Source organism: Mastomys coucha, unplaced genomic scaffold (assembly GCF_008632895.1).
Source record: "Mastomys coucha isolate ucsf_1 unplaced genomic scaffold, UCSF_Mcou_1 pScaffold4, whole genome shotgun sequence".
In the NCBI taxonomy this organism is placed as follows: domain Eukaryota; kingdom Metazoa; phylum Chordata; class Mammalia; order Rodentia; family Muridae; genus Mastomys; species Mastomys coucha.
Genome location: NW_022196910.1, coordinates 1,544,455 through 1,561,015, shown reverse-complemented (window position 1 = coordinate 1,561,015; position 16,561 = coordinate 1,544,455). Strand labels below are relative to the sequence as shown.

Below are 16,561 nucleotides of genomic sequence, written 5' to 3'. Positions count from 1 at the left end.
GCCAGCATCCTTGCCTAGACTCAGTGAGCACCTACACACAGTGTGGTACACATAAATTTAAGAGAGGATCCACTTGAGCAGGCAGGATGGCTCAATTGGTGGTGCTTGCCAGCCTGAGATAACAGCAGCTGCATCCCCAGGGTCCACACAGTGCAAAGAGAAAACTGACCAGCAAGCTGTCCTCCAGCATCACATTGCACACAAGTACAATGCAGTTAAAACAGTTGGGACTTTGTTTTGTTTTAATTGAGGCCAGCCTAGTCTACAGTGTATTCTGGGATAGCCCTGTCTCAAAAAGCAAAGTTTTATTAAGTCGTGAGTATTTGTGTGTGCACAGGTGCTGGGAACATGGGTCCTCTGCAGGAGCAGCAGGCAGTTGTAATCACTAAACCATCTCTTTAGCTCTTTTGTCTTGAAATCAGCCAGGTGTCCTGTACCCTAAGGTAGCTCAGGACTCCAGCCCTCCAGCCTCTGCCTCCTAGGGACTGAGACAGCAGACCACATCTCAGGACCTAGGCCCTGGCTGGTAGCCAGCTTGGCTGCCTGCTTTTTTGCTTTCTTGGTACTGAGAAGGTATCCTTAGGGAATAGTGTGGGTGGCTGAGGCGCCTGCCTCTTAACCACCACATAACACTCAGGACGTGGCATTCAGTGGTTCAAGGCAGATGTTTTCCTTTATTTTAAAAAAAAAAATTACCTGGGGACACAGTGTGGAGGGCACACCTCCCATGGCTTTGGGATAGGTATGGGTTTTGGGCAGGAGGTCACTGGTACAGAAATATGAGGAAGTGGAACCCCAAACTGGAGACTGCGCCTTCTAGGACATCACTGGAAGGTGTACATGGTGGCCTAGAGGGCCAGGGCTGTGGTATGTAGAGGGGTGTTCTGTGATACTCCCAGGTGCCACATCAGGCCAGCTGGGTGCTCAGTGCATCTTGATGAGCCTGACCTACTGCTCAGGCCCTGCAGGCTCAAGGCTGAGCTCTGCTGAGCACACCAGTGAGGAGCCTGTCCGCCCTAGGTGAACAGTGCTGACCGGGCACTTGCGCTGCTATGGGTAGTAGGAACCATGGCCCACATGTCACCCACCCTGGGGTAGAGCTCTGTGTTACATGCCCAGCAGGCCAGGGCTTCAGGGGGCAGCAGTGCACGCAGGTCAGGACCTGGGACCCCCCAGGGAGCAGCAGAAAAGGAAAGGAACATGAAACCCAGACCATTGGCTGGAGGAGAGGCCCGGCGTGGGCTCCAGCTGAATGTGGGCTTGTATGCATTGCAGTGTGCAGTTGAAGAGAACGGAGGAGCAGGGCAGCACCGGGGCTCGGAGCTGGCCTACTGCACTGAGCTTCAGGGACTGCGACTCATCACGCTCGTGCCTGACAGCTGTCCATCCAAGGCCAGGCCCACTCTGTCCCCCAAGACTGAGGGATTATCTCCACGGGGCCCAGCCCATGGCCTAACCACCTCCCCAGTGCCTTGGGACAGGCGGTCACACTTGTCACTGTGGACACAGGCAGCCCCTTCCATGATGATGTGGGAGGTGGTAGGGAGGGAGGCAGGCCTGTGGCTGGCCAGGGTGTCCTGGGTGGACAGCCTAGGTGTAGAAGATGACTTCAGGGATCTGCCCATCCTCCACAGATGTGCCATTGTTGTTCCCAGCCGCGTAACAGAAGGTGAAGCAGGTCTTAGCCCCCGTGGTGGGAGACTCGTGGGTAACCTTGCGTAGACCTTTGGTGCCATAGTGAGAGTCCGGGCCCTGGAGCAGGGTGGGAGGCATAGTGAGGTCAGGATACCCCAGGACTGTTGCTCCCAACAAAGGGACTGGGAACAAGCCCTGGGTTGCAGTGCAAACCCCACCTTCAGCGTGGCACAGGCGGTGTAGTTCACATTGGGCAGGACCTCCACGGGCTCCTTGAACATAACACGGAAGGTGCTGGCAGAACCATCGCAGCTGAAACCTGTGTCGTTCTGGCCAAGGACTGTGTTGCTGTCTGTGTGGATGATCTGGGGACAGAGGCTGCTCAGCTGCCAGGGCCTGAGCTGGGCAAGCAGGGACTACAGGAACTGATGAGGGCGTGGCCTGGGCACTTGGGCATGGTCTCAAGGAGATGGGTGTGGTGGGAACATGGCAAAAGCCTAAATGGGATGCAGGTGGGACCAGGTTGCTTTGGAGGTCTAGCTGTGGCTGCCATTGCATGGTATGCAAGGGATGGGACGGGATCAGGCTGTGGGTGTGGCCAGGAGGCATGCTGGCTGCAAGGCCAAGACCTTCGAGGAAAGGGCTGGTGACCTACCTGGATGTTCACTTGGTAGTCGGTAGGACCATGAATGGATCCATAGAGCCCAAAGCCCACCACAAAGATACGCTTGTTGACCGAGAACCTGCAGAAGGAATTGAGTGGCAGATGGGACAATGCCTGAGCAGCTACAGTGGCCATGGAGCTATGGGGAGGGCACATTGCCCATTTCGGACTGAAGCCTCATCTATCGCATGCCCAGTCCCTGCTGCCCACTCCGTTCCCACCTAAGCTGCCAAGGTCTCACCTGATGCGGTCACTGGTGCCGCTGTAGCCCCAGCGGCTCTCTACCTGCTGGAACCGGTTAATGCTACACTCCTTGCCCCGCAGGCAGCACCGGGGCCGGTCAATGAACTCCACACGCGGCTTGGGGTTGACAGTAAAATGTAGGAAGAGGCTGACCACCTCCCGGTCCACCAGGATGCCGGACTGTGCCGGGCCTGCGGGCAGAGGGCTGGCTGACAGCAGGAAGGGAAGGCAGATTCAGGACCTGGTCTCAGGGTGGGGTATCTCATTGTCAGGACCTGGCCAAGTTGAGGGGTACCTCCTTCCTGGGACCCATCACAATGTCTTTCTGCCTGGCATTTTGGGCTGGAAGACTCCCGCATGTGTGGATCTCTCTAGACCACTGCTGCAGAACACCCTCGCTTCATACTGGGTAGAGGTTGTAACCTGCCTGTCCATGCACGACGGCTCATAGGCCAAAGCAGGTCACTTCATAGCCAGTGTCTCACCACGCAGCAGCTTCCAGAAGCCATTCTAGGACTCTAGGAACATGGCTGACTCCAAACCCATGCGTGCCAGGCAACTCATCTATCAACTGAGTCCCAGCCCAAAGCTGAATCCTGAGTGGCTGATAAGACTTGATTCCCCATGTCTGAAGACCCAGAGTCTCAGGCAGAGTCTCCAAGCCGTAGCCTGATGCGTGTGGGCCTAGAGGCAACATGGGTGGGTGGGGCTGTGGAAGCAGTGGCTGCAATTCAAGTCTGTTACCTGCAGCAAACTCCTCAATGGTCATCAGGGGGAACCGGATGAGACCCAGGGCTTTGCCCAGCACCTTCCTCTTATTCTCAGGTGTCACCTGAAGCTGCTGCCGTTGACACTCAGCCTCAGACCAGCGCACGACTGCATTGAAGAGCCGAACCTCACGGATGCCCAGGGTATCCCGCTCTAGCACTGCGACCAGTGTGTCTGTAGTAGAGAGAGGCTGTGAACCCACCCAGGGGCCCTGTAAGGGGCTATGGGTAGACACATCCCATATGGGATCCACCTTAGAGCCAGGGCTCTGCAATTACAGTCCTTGCCCATGTTTATAAATGATGTTTTATTGACACATGGCCCTCCCTAAGCACCGTCTCCTTCCTTCCTTCCTTCCTTCTCCCCTTCCCTCTTTCCCTCCTTCCTTCTTTCCTTCCTTTCCTCCCCTCCTTTCCTCCTCCCTTCCTTCCTTTCTTCCCCTCCTTCCTTCCTTCCTTCCTCCCTCACAGTCTCATGGAGTTCAGACTGGCCATGAAATCACTGTAGCAGAAGCTAGCACTGAGCCCCGCCCTCCTGCCTTATCTCTTGAGTATGGTATGATGGGCTGGCAAGTGCCAGGCAAGCACTCCACCAAATCAGCTGAGTCCCAGCCCTCTTTCTTTTTGAGAAAGGATCTCATTCTATAGTTTAGGAAAGTCTGTAACTCACAGCAATCCTTTTGCCTCCGCCCCCTGAGTACTGGGATCATAAGTATGCATCCTAACATCCTGCAACTATTTACTCTGGTCTGACCCTCTAACAGTCTAAGCATCTTTTCAGAAAACGATTTTGCCTACAAAGCCATTAGTAAGAGCCACAACGACCTTTCCAAGGTACCTGCAGATGGTACCATAGAGGGCCAGCTAGTCTCCCTAGGCAGGAATCACAGGGATCCCAGAATAGGAGGGCAGGTCCTCAGACACAGGCTGAGGCCTGCTACCAAGTCACACTGTATCTGTGCCACCATGGCCCACTACTTCACATCATTCAGGAGGTGGGTTTCCAGTAATCTTCAAATCAGGATCTGCAACCTAACCCAGACCCTGCCCTTTCTAGGATCATGCAATCTTCACACTGACAGGCACTACTAGCCTGACTCACTCACCCAGGTCGATGTCAGTGAAGCCCTCCGCGGCAATGGCATCCGCTGTGTTCTTGTCTATGCTCTCAAGGCACAGGCTGGCCAGCTGGGGCTCATCAAAGAGCCGCGCCTAGAGAGAGTGGCACTCATCAAAGAGCTACCACAGGTACTGGCAGTCTGCCCAGCATGGAGCCATGGGTGTCTGACATCCTAGCACAAGGAGGCTGAGGCAGGGGGATGGAGGGCACCAGGAGACCACTACAGAAACAAGGCTGTGAGCACCTAGCAGGTGATAATGCTATCTATCAGCAAGCCTGGGATGTGAGGCCACCCCCAGAACTTAGCTATGAAGAGCAAGCTCAAGGATTCCTCTCATGTCCACACACATCAGAAATGGAAGCCACAGGAGAGCTTGGGAGACAGCTCAGTGGAGGATCCAGCACACACTTACATAGTTGGGTATGGGCCAACAACATGGCTCAGTGGGTGAAGATGCTTGCTGCCAAGCCTGAGTTCAATCTTGGGACTCCAATGGTAGCGACAGAACTAACTTCATGCAAAAATGTCCTCTACCCACCACACTCACAGACTAGCCTAGTCTGCGCTCCAGGCCCAGGGGGCAGCCTGAGGGGTTAGCGCAGAGGAGCTGGCTCAGATCCCAGCACATGGCTTAGTGGCTCATAGCCACGCCCCGGAACTCCAGCATGAGAGGAGGCCAGTGTCTCCTGGGGACACCTGCACACACAAATGCACAAAATGAAAAACTAAAGCAGAGACCCAGGGCGTGACAGTGGCACAGTAGCACACACCTTTGATCTCAGCACTGGGGAAGCAGAGGCGGGAGGAGCTGTGAATTCAGTCTAGTCTGGTCTGTGTAGTGAGTTCCAGGGTTATACAGTGAGATCCCATCTCCAAAACCAAAACAACGACAACAAAAAAGAAAGAAAGAAAGAAAGAGAGGGAAAGAGGGGAGGAGGGAGGGAGGGAAAGGAAAGGGAAGGAAAGGAAGGAAAGGGAAGGGAAAGGTAGCCAGGGACAGGTGGCAGCCTCCAGCCTCAGTGTGGTCACACAGGCACGTATGTGCTATGCAGAGTGTCACCCTCAGAGTTGAAAGAGATGCTGGACCGTAAGGACACACCCACCTGTGTGAGCAACATGAAGGCATTGTCAGCCCGCAGGTGCTTCTTCAGGAACTCCACACAGTGGGCCTCGAGTGCAGGCACCGCATACTTCTTGGCTGTGTACAGTGTGGTCATCACTGTCTCTGGCCCGATCTGCACTTCATCTGAGTACAGGAACCTGCAGGAGACATGGACTGTGACAGTGTGACCCCCTGGCCAAGCCACCTGGCCAGGCACTACCAGTTTGCAAAACACTGTTCAGCAACCTCTTAGAATTGGCATCTGTCATCATCTCCTGACCCAGGGATGTCCCGTGGTAAGGCCAGGCTATCACCCAGGATGCCCATGCACAGGCCACCCTGGGCTAACATAGGCCTGAGCTGTAGCTCACAGCCCATGGCCCTGTGGCTGAGCTTAGGCACTCATGGGCAAACCACATGTTGATGGACCTCAGGCCCCAGTGGGGACAGTATGGTTGTCTACACCACACTGCTCATGGGCTGGGTGGGCACCAGGCCTTGGGCTCTACTTCAGCACCACAGCTTAGGTATGGCACAAAGCATGGGCTGGGTGGGCACCAGGCCTTGGGCTCCACCTCAGCACCACAGCTTACGTATGGCACACAGCATGCTTGCCATTTTTGGATACAGGCTATTCCAAAACATTAACAAAATTAAAAGTCTTCCTTTAAAAGATTAAAAACAATAGTATGTATGTGCACTGTGTAAAGAGTGTGGGCCTGAAGAGCCAGAGGGAATCAGATCCCCTGGAACTGGGCATGGCAGTAGCTAGGAACCACCTGAGCAACCAGGGTGCTAACATCTCTCCAGCCCATAAAGTACTCTGAGAAGCTATGAGGTAAAGACTCGGACACTTCTCCAGGAGAGTTCTAGCCCGCTGTCCTGGGTGGGCTCTGCAGGCGTCCCCAGGTGTGTGTCTGTCTTTCCACACTCTACTACCTCACCATGGTCAGAAACACCGGAAACGTACTTGAGCAGTGCCAGGAAGGCAGCAGGCTCCACATCAGGCAGCTCAATCTCAGTGGACGTGGTAGCCATCCCACCATTGAACATGGCATCAAAGACAGCGCTTCCCACAGCTAGCACAAACCTGTGTAAGAAGAGAGGGTGTCCATCCATTAGTCCTGCTGGTGGCCTCCATCTGGCCCTGGCCAGCCAGTGTCCCCTGCTACACCTGCCTGCAGAGACTCCTGCCAACCCTAGTAGAGGCCTTTCCAGGCCTTGGATCCTTCTAGAAGGAGAGGCCAGCATGAGGGGCAGTCCACATTCCTTTGTGTATCTCCCTCCTCCTTCCCTGGCCCTCCCCTCACTATTTGCATTAGCTCCCCCTCAGGAACTCATGTCCTCCCACCCCCACCCCACCCACTCCCTTCCCACCCTCATTTCTCTAGGCCTTGGCGACAAGCTTGGGGACCTGATCCTCAACATGGAGAAGCAGACAGAACACCAGTGGCTAGACAGCCTGGGTTAGAGGCCACAGGCTCAGGGAGGGTGCAAAGGCTTGGGGAACAGCAGGGCCTGTGGTGCTGTGAGCAAATGAGAAGCAATGGGGTCATGTGACTGCTGTGACCACTCCAGCTGTTGTAGTGTGGATGGGCCAAGGCATGATGGATGGTATGGTGGTCAGCCTCAAGACCCCCAGTGACTTGGCTAGGGACACAGCTCATATTCTTTTTTTTTCTTCCTCTGTGTAGCCCTGGCTGTCCTGTAACTCACTCTGTAAATCAGGCTGGCCTCGAACTCAGAAATCCGCCTGCCTCTGCCTCCCAAGTGCTGGGATTAAAGGCGTGCACCACCACTGCCCGGCACAGCTTATGTTCTAAGAGATGATCTATGAAACAGTGATCACAGACAGGGCCAGCCCAGTGCCCTGTCATGCATGAGCATGGAAATGGCTGAGTCCACAGGAATAAGCTTGCTCTGTGAATATGTGTCCCACCCAGTTGCCCCCACAGTGACGTGGGCGGTTCTGAGCAGTCTCTCCAGATGGACACCCTGGCTAGGCAGATGGCCCCATGCACCATGGGTAAGGCAGAGCTAGGAGCCTTATCAGAACTCCCCACTCAAGCTGGACAAGGCCCTGCAACCCTCCACAGAACCTAGGATCCATCCCACTTGGAGGGACTACCCCTCTTAGGAGGCTCCTCCTGCCCAGAGTCCAGCCACTGCTGACTCACTCCAACCTTGGACGCCAGGATCAGACCAGGTAGACACTACCATCCCCTAGATAGCAACCAAGCACACCCAGGAAGCAGGGGTCTAATTGTATGACGGAAATCTTCAGGAAGGAAACATGAACAGATATACAAAGAAAGAGCTAATAGCTGGCAGGAGATGCCCTATTTCCAGTTACTCAGGAGTCAAAGCAGGAGTTCAGGGCCATCTGAGCAAGTCAATGAGACCTTATCTCAAAAACTAAAAAAAAAAAAAGAAAAGAAAAGACTAATGGTCCAGGGGTGGAACCTGCCTAGAATCCTCTAGTGAGAGGCTGTGGGCATGATTCAGAAGTATTGTACCCATGTAGCATGCGTATGTATCCCTACAGATTTCACAACCATCACTGTAAAATCAAAGTGGAGATGGCTGAGGAAAAACTGAGGCAGATACTGGATTGTGTGGCTACAAGCTCTTGGGCATCAGGAACCAGAGTTGGGACAGCCAAAATGGACCTGGGAGCCTTGTGTAGCTGCCGAGCCAGGCAGTGGTGGCACATGCCTTTAATCCCAGCACTTGGGAGGCAGAGCTAGGTGGGTTTCTGAGTTTGAGGCCAGCCTGGTCTACAAAGTGAGTTCCAGGACACCTAGAGCTATACAGAGAAACCCTGTCTTGATGAGGGACTTGGCTCTTGGGTTCCAATGGCGGAAAGATAAATCATCTTAGACAGGGCCCTCCAGTCTCCCAGCTCCTGTCCCTGTCCCAGTCCCTGGGTGGAGGCTGGGCAACCTGATTGCTCAGCACAACACAGCAGCACCCAGGCCCACGCAGCCATAAGCCAGGAATAACCTCTCCGCCTGTGCCTTTCTGGTTATGAAGCATCTAGTCCCCGCAGGGACGCCTCCGTGCCCCCACACAAAAGCCTGAAGCAGAAACTCAGCTGCTCTGGCATAGCAATGACCTGCCAGGGATGCTCACACCTGTGATTCGCAGCAATGAGGTGACCCATCCTAGGTGGCACCCAGGCCACCCTGCTTGCCACCACCTCCACCCTCCTATACACACCCAGCTGGCTTCAGATTTTGTCACCAGCCTTTTCCCCGTCCCTCTGCAGCTCTTTGTAAGGGACAGGAGCACACATGCATGCCAAATACAGTGCCTCGAGTGTGGTCAGACACAGTGTGCTCCACCTACACAATGGAGCACCACACAGCCATGAACAGGAACAAGACTACTCACATGTCCCAGAAGGGGAACCAGAGGCTGGGGAGTTAGTCTTGGGCAGATAACAAGTGCTGGACAGTGGTGTGGCCTGCAGTGTGTCAGTGGGCTTGGTCTCAAAGAGCTGTTCTCAAGTCAATTGAAATGATGAACGGGAACTGGACAGATGGTTCAATGGTTAAGACCACTCCTGCAAAGAACCCAGTGTAGCTCATAGCTGGCTCCAGGGGCTCGATGCCTAGACTCTGCGAGCAGGTGCAGGAATGAACACACACATGCACATATGTATGAACACATACCCACAACATAAGCACAGGCCTGAACACATATGCATAAAGATACACTTACACGAAGATACATGTGTACACACACAATTAAAATAAATCTTTTGTTCTTTGAGACAGGGTTTCTCTGTGTAGCTCTATATTTGTTTTGTAGACCAGGCTAGCTTGGAACTCACAGAGATCCTCCTGCCTCTGCCTCCTAAGTCCTGGGATTAAAGACATGCACCACCACGGCACAGCTAACATAATTTTTTTTTTTGGGGGGGGGGGTTTCGAGACAGGGTTTCTCTGTGTAGCCCTGGCTGTCCTGGAACTCACTCTGTAGACCAGGCTGGCCTCGAACTCAGAAATCTGCCTGCCTCTCTGCCTCCCAAGTGCTGGGATTAAAGGTGTGCGCCACCACGCCCAGCTTTAAATAAATTTTTTGCTGTTGTTTATTTCAGATGGGGTCTAACTATGCAATCCGGGCTGGCCTTCAACTGGAGATCATCCTACCTCAGCCCCCAAGAGTGTTGGGATCACAAGCCTGAACTACTACACCCAGCACAGGGCCAGGAGTCTTACAGAAGGGGCCAGTTTGCTGTGAAAGGAGTGGTCCAGGCCCAAATTAAAGTCACGAGTGACAGGACAAATGGCCAACCTCCCATCCCACAGGTGCAGAGATAAGCAGCCCTCAGCTGCTCCAGGAGTGGAGACAGTGTGCGCTCAAATCCCTACCACACGTATAAAAAACCATGTATGGGAAAGAAGTGGGGCCCAAACCTTTAACCCCAGCACTTGGAGAAGAGGCAGGCAGGTTTCTGAGTGTTGCACCCAGGCTGGTCTACACAGTCAAATCTTGTCTCAAAAGACAAAACGTATGCAGTTCAGGCTAAACTTAAACCCATAATTGTCCTGACACATCTTCCAGAATGTCAGAAGGACAGGTGTTGAAAGCAGAGACAATTTATTATTTATTTTAAGAGTTGCACTGTGAGCCGGGCAGTGGTGGTGCACGCCTTTAATCTCAGCACTTGGGAGGCAGAGGCAGGCGGATTTCTGAGTTCTAGGCCAACCTGGTCTACAGAGTGAGTTCTAGGACAGCCAGGGCTACACAGAGAAACCCTGTCTCGAAAAACCAAAAAAAAAAAAAAAAAAAAAAAAAAAAAAAAAAAAAAAAAAAAAGGAGTTGTACTATGTGTGTAGCCCTGGTTCATCTGGAACTTGCTCTGTAGACCAGGATGGCCTTGAACTCACAAAGAGGTACCTGCCTCTGCCTCCTGAGTGCTGGGATTAAAGATGTGCACCACCATGCCCAACTATGAAGAGAAGTTTAAGAGAATACAATAAATGATGTTTCCCCCAGTTGACATGGAATGAACTACTAAGAAACTATAGTAAATAGCCCAGGCATGGAGGTGTGTATCTGTCATCCCAGGCCCCAGGAGCCAAGGCAGAGAACTGTGGTGAGCTGGAGGCCAGCTTGGGCTCTGTAGCAAGACCCAGTCTCAAAACCAAACCAAACATACCAAGGTAGTGGATAGTGTTTAGCAGACACAGGCCCTGGGCTCCAGCCTCAGCTTGGTCAGACAGGACAGACAACAAAGGGAAACCATGTGTCTCAAAACAAGATGGATCTGCCCACAAGGAGGTGTGCAGACCGGTGACTTCAGAAGGGGACCCTAGGGGTATTGTGAGGAGCCATGTACTCCACACCCCAAGGACTCTGACCACTGTTCCCAAGTGGACCCAGGTGGCTTCAGAAGCCATGTGGCAAGACGGTATGGAAACTGCAGCTACCTTGGAAAACACTGAGTGGATGGGCGGCTCCTCAGAAGCTGTTGGAGGGGCAGGGCATGGAGGGCAGGCCAGTCACTCCAGTACTCAGGAGGACCAGGCTGGCACTCCAAGAGTTTCCAGACAGCCTGAGCTACTACAGAGTTCCAGGCCAGCCTGTCCCAAAAACAAACAACAGCAAAAACATTAGAACATGTACTGGGGACAGACAGACACACAAACAGACACACACAGACACACAAACAGACACACACACACACACACACACACACACACACACACACACACGTTTTTGCCACTATTTTGCTTGAACAAAACCGTATTGAAGCTCCTCCTGCTTGTGGCTACAGCTGAGTCGAACAGTTACTACAGAGACTATATAGCTGGTCAAAATATTTTCTTTTAAGACTGGGGCTCGAACCCAGGAGTACTCTATCACTGAGCTTCATCCAACCCTAGCTGAAAGCTCTTCATGTCTGGTCCTTTCAATTAATTTGCAGGCCAAGTCAGTATTGGGGCCAACCACGAGTGCTCTTTTGTCTACTGAGACAGGATCTCTCACTGAACCCCTAGGTTGCTCTAAGGATCCCTTATCTTCTTAACTGTCTGTCTAGCTTTGATGTCAGTGCAAACTTTATCCACTGATCTGTCTCCTCACTTCCTGGTTTGTTTGTTTTGTAGACAGAGACTCATGCAGCCCAGGCTGGCCTCTAACTCACTATGTAGCCGAAGATGAACCTCTGGCCCTTCTGCCTCAGCCTCCCTCCCACATGCTGGGTGACAGGCATGCACCAATCAGCTTGCCTCACTGCTTCTGTGTGGCCTCAGGTGTCACAGAGCTTTTCTCCAGTGTCAGTCCAGGTGCCTAGCCAAGACCAAAGTGGGGGCCTAACACCCCTGTGCGCTGAGACCCTGAGAAACTCCTAGTCATTTGTGACCTTGATGGAGCATGGCCAGGAGCCCTGCAGGTACTGCCTTTGCTTGGAGTCATCCATCACTCTGACTACAGTAGCTCTATCTGGTCCTATGGTCACACACAGTGGCCAGAAAGCACAGGGATTCAGACACTCCTGGTATGCCTTAGTAGTAGAGAGTGCTTGTCTACCCACATGCCACCCTGGATTCTTTCTCAGGACCCAAAACAAGGAAAGGATCATAGTGTGACATGGGTCCTGAAGGCCAGGTTCTGGAACACAGGTCTGCGCAGGCCACATGGGGCTGCTGGGAGGTCCCCCCAGACCCCAGGACACAGATGGTTGTGAGCCACCATGTGGTTGCTGGGAATTGAACTCAGGACTTCAGGAAGAGCAGTCAGTGCTTTAAACTGCTGAGCCATCACTCTAGCCACCAGGAGTTGGTTTTTTGTTTTGTTTTGTTTTGTTTTCGAGACAGGGTTTTTCTGTGTAGCCCTGGCTGTCCTGGTACTCACTCTGTAGACCAGGCTGGCCTCGAACTCAGAAATCCGCCTGCCTCTGCCTCCCAAGTGCTGGGATTAAAGGCATGCACCACCACCGCCCGGCAAGAGTTGTTCTTTAATCTTTAGTGTTTCTTTTAAGTTATGGGCCTGTGAGTACAAGTGCCCTCGGGAACCAGAGGCTTTAGAACTCTGAGAACTAGAGCGACAAGCTGCTCTAAGGCACCCAGTGTGGCCGCTGGGAGTCCACCCAAAGGTCTCTGAGGAGCATCAAAGCCAGGTCTCCAGCCACCTTAAAACAATCTTACTTTCCAGTGCTGGGCAGTGAACCAGGCTGGCACGTGCGCTGCGCTGCACTCCCAGGCCTTCACTGGGGGTTCCTACGCCATGCCCTCAGCCTTCGGCTTCCTTGCATTCCTTTCTTTAATCTTTCTTTCTTTGGTTTTTGAGACAGGGTCACATTAAGTACCCCTGCTGTTCTGAAGCTTGCTATTGGCCATGCTGGCTTTGAACTCACAGAGATCCACTGGCCTCTGCTTCCCAAGTGCGTGCGCCACTGCACCCGAGTCTTTTTAGTTTTTCTGACAGGATCCCCCTAGGTCGCCCAGACTGCCCTGGAGCTTGCAATCTCCCTGCCTCAGCCAAGGAGTGACTGAGTTCACGGCTGGGTCACCAGACACATTGCTTCTGGACTCTACACTGACAGTCAACCCTAAGCCACATTGTTGGTAGGTGGGAGCCGGGCCCAGGGATGCCAACACTGGCAGAAGATCTCATGTCCCTTCCCCACAGCAACCTTCCGACTCGGCTGTGTTGAACCGTGAGAGACTGTTACAAGCCCAATACGGAGGCAACGCATGCAATCAGTCCCAGATGGGATTGTCTAAATGAGTCCAGTTCACAGGTAGGGAAACTGAGGTCCAGAGAATGAAGCTCAGAATGAAGAAGAAAGGACCTGAAGGGTCTTTCTGGTGCCTTCCAACAAGTCAGACCACCGACCTCTTTAGCAACCCTGCACAGCACCACTAAGAAAACACAGCCACTTGGAAGCTGAGTCCTCCACTGCCCACCGTGCCACCTCTTAAGCCCCCCACACTCTCCACAAGCTCTACAGGGGCTACAGCACCCTCATTCTTCTTGCTCTGGCTCCCACCTGAGTGGGAGGCCTCTGGGTCTACACTTCCCCTTCACCCCTGCCCCTCCAGCACTCCTAAGAGCAAGAGACCACTTCTCTCCTTCCCAGAGGTCTACACACACCCATTTGCACATTCCTCACTCCGTCACCAAGCTGAGCAAACTACCCCACATGGAATCAAGCTGATGTGCCAAGAACTGTGTCCGCAGGCAGTACATGTTACCGCAGCTTGCACAGGAACTCTTGAAAGGCCTCAATCCTTTCTGGGGCAGTGCCAGACCCTTGCCCAATCCCAAAGAGCTCAACTCATTGGGGCCATGGTGAGGTCTGGGGGTGATGGCTCAGACAGGCTGGAAACCCAGGGCTGGAAGGACAAGAGGCAAGAGCCTCTGGTGGGGACAGTAGGTCAGATGGTACGAGGTGTGAACACGGGGTTCGAGATGGGGTAAGGAGGGGATCTAAGGGGTCATGGGTGGGAATGGAAAGGAGGTGCTAGAATGGGATAAACTGGAGAACAAGGAATGTTGGGGTGACTAGGGGATTCAGAGAGCAGAGAGGACCCAGGATAGAGAGAAGCTGGACCTGAGGACAAAATGAAATGGCCCTAGAATCAGGTTCAGGGAGGCAGGACCCAATAGAACCTCCAGGTTCCCATGTTCAGGAAGTACACTGCAGAAGGAGGGGGATGTGGGAACCAGGTTCAAGTTGAGGGGGTCAGGAATCCTAAGGGAAAAAGCCTGAGGCTCCAGATTCAGGGTCCAGGTGTGGTGAAAAGTCTGGGTGGGGTGTAGAGTCTGAGGTACATGGTCTTGGGTGGACTGCAGATTCTTGGGTTGCAGGGTTCAATAGAACGCAAGGTCTGACTGCAGGGTTTGGGATGCAGGACCCTGGGATGCAGGGCCTGAATGGGGGGTGCAGGTCTGAGGTGCACAGTCCTGGGTGGAGTTCAAGGTCTTGGGTGCAGGGTGCAGGTGAAGTACAAGATCGGGTGGGGAACAGAATGGGGGAGGGGTGCAGGGTTTGAGTGGACTACAGGGTTTTAGAGTGTGGGGTGCAGGTGGGGTGCATGGTCTGTGATGCACGGTCCCGGGTAGGGTGCAGGGTTCCAGGGTGCTGGTTCCTGGGGTGCAGGGTCCGGGCGGGGTTCAGGGTCCGGGGATGCAGGGTCTGGGGTTGCAGGGTCCGGGCGCGTCCCGGCGGCCCACCTGTGCGCGGGGACGCGCTGCGAGCTGAGCCCCTTGCCCACCAGGAAGTGCACGTCGCACAGCACCTCGTTGTTGAAGAGGAAGGCGAAGCGCTCCTGCACCGTGGGCTTGGTGGCCTGCCAGTTGTACACGGGCTCGCGCAGCAGCGCGCCTGGGCCCGCGTCGTCGCGCTCGTCGCCCACGGCCTGCGCATCAGTCCCGGGCCCGGGCGGCGGGGACGGGGGCGGCGGCGGCACCGGGACGCAGGCAGCGGCGTTGCTGGGGGCGGCGGCCGCGTTGGCGCTGGGCCCCAGGCTGCCCGCGCCGGCCCCGACTCCGGGCGGGCAAGACGCGCGCCCGCTGCCGCCCGCCGCCATCTTGTCGCTGCGGCGCGGGGGCGGGGCCAGAGAGGGCGTATTCACAGGGGCGGGGCATCTGAGAGGAGGATGGGAGGAGCGGGGCTAAAGAGAGCCAGGACCTGAAAGGAGCGAGGGGAGGAGACGAAGAGGGAGGAACCGATGGGCGGAAGGAAAGGAGGAAGAAAGAGCGAGGCTAGGGAGGGGTGGGGCATGCAGAGGAACCAAGGGAGAAGGATAGATAGGAAGGAGAGGTGGGGAGGGAGAGGGCAGGGAGAGAGGAAGAGGGAAAAGCGATTGTGAGCATAGAGAGGAGGGAAGGAAGGATGGGCGTGGCGGGGCGAGGCCCAGGATTGGTGAGGCAAGGAAGAGGAGGGCCCTGAATTGCCAGAGGAGAAAGGAGGATGAAAGACGGAGGGAAAGGGGACAGAGGGAAATGGGAAGGAGAAATGGATGCTGGGACCGAGAGGAGGGCAACAGGAGGAATTGGATGGGAGGAGAGTGAAGGATGTGGTAACAGGGGGGAGGAGCAGAGACAGGAACTAGGGGAGGTAGTCGGGGCCATGGAGGCGCGTGCTGTCCCTGGATTGGAGCATGGGCAGGAAGGGGAGGATGAGGAGAGGCAGGGAAGGCATGGAGTGGAGAAGGGCAGACAGAAGAGAGAAGCACGGAAAGACAGGATGGGGAGGGAAGGGAAAGAGGGATTAAGGAGAAGAGGGAGGAGGAGAACTAGGATAATGAGGGGCAGGGCTTCCAGAGTAGTGGAGCCCCGGGAGGAGAAATGGGATGGGAGAGGACCTGAGTCCAAAGGGGAGAGAGAGGGGAAGGGTCAGGAAGAGGGGTGGGAGCAGGGAAAGAAGCCAGAGGAAAGCCGAAAGAAAAAGTAGGAAGGCGAATGGCCTAGAAGTAGAGGACAGGTAGAGAGGGGCGGACAGAGGAGGGAGGGGAGAGGAGAAAGGAACAGGTGGGAGGATTGAGGGAAAGAAGGCAGAGAGGAGGAGGTGGTAGTGTCGCACAGTGGAGGGAAGAGGGCGGGACTAGGGGGTGAAGAGGCGTAATGTATCTGAGCATGCCCAGGCTAGAGGGCGGAGCCACAGAATGACAGGTCTAGATGGAAGCTAACAGAAGAATAGGGTTGGAGGGAAAAAAGGAAGAGGGAGAGGCCTATGAAGATGCTGAATGCGGGAAGGGTAGGAGAAACAGAGAGGAACCGGAGGAACTGAGGATGGTGAGGGTTCAGGACCTCTTGTTTATAGAGCCCAGGTCCTTGATCCCACCCACACAATGCTCCTGAGCCCCTGAACCTAGACAATCCAGGCTCCGGCTCAGGCTGTAGAACATTAAGAACCCAAACTACTCCTGGCGGTGGTGGCACACGCCTTTAATCCCAGCGCTTGGGAGGCAGAGGCAGGTGGATCTCTGAGTTCCAGGCCAGCCTGGTCTACTGAGTGAGTTCCAGGACAGCCAGGACAGCCAGGACTACACAGAGAAACCTTGTCTCGAAA

At 54.5% G+C, this 16,561-nt stretch overlaps 1 protein-coding gene across 4 annotated transcripts; it reads right to left on the bottom strand.

The window, feature by feature from the left end:
- Positions 1–646: 646 nt before the first annotated feature.
- Positions 647–16,111, bottom strand: Btbd2 (BTB domain containing 2). Of its 4 annotated transcripts, none has more exons than XM_031350357.1 (9): positions 14,722–16,110; positions 6,503–6,622; positions 5,534–5,690; positions 4,416–4,521; positions 3,287–3,484; positions 2,541–2,751; positions 2,291–2,378; positions 1,854–2,000; positions 647–1,752 (listed from the first exon to the last, which is right to left on the bottom strand). In XM_031350357.1, exons 1-9 carry the CDS (start codon positions 15,075–15,077, stop codon positions 1,591–1,593), a joined length of 1,545 nt encoding a protein of 514 aa, XP_031206217.1. In that variant the 5' UTR covers positions 15,078–16,110; the 3' UTR covers positions 647–1,590. The 4 variants fall into 4 exon arrangements, with proteins under 4 accessions (XP_031206217.1, XP_031206218.1, XP_031206220.1 ...); XM_031350358.1 differs by having other exon boundaries at positions 2,541–2,733; positions 14,722–16,109; XM_031350360.1 differs by having other exon boundaries at positions 14,787–15,032.
- Between the last annotated feature and the right edge of the window lie 450 nt (positions 16,112–16,561).

What these genes read in the sequence shown, in the direction of transcription:
- Btbd2 (XM_031350357.1), bottom strand. Translation starts at nt 15,077, where the DNA reads ATGGCGGCGGGCGGCAGCGGGCGCGCGTCTTGCCCGCCCGGAGTCGGG. An exon ending in GCCTTCCTGGCACTGCTCAA is followed by an intron (nt 5,691 to 6,502) that starts GTACGTTTCCGG and finishes TGTCTCCTGCAG; the next exon opens with GTTCCTGTACTCAGATGAAG. An exon ending in CCGCCTGTGCCACGCTGAAG is followed by an intron (nt 1,753 to 1,853) that starts GTGGGGTTTGCA and finishes ACCCTGCTCCAG; the next exon opens with GGCCCGGACTCTCACTATGG.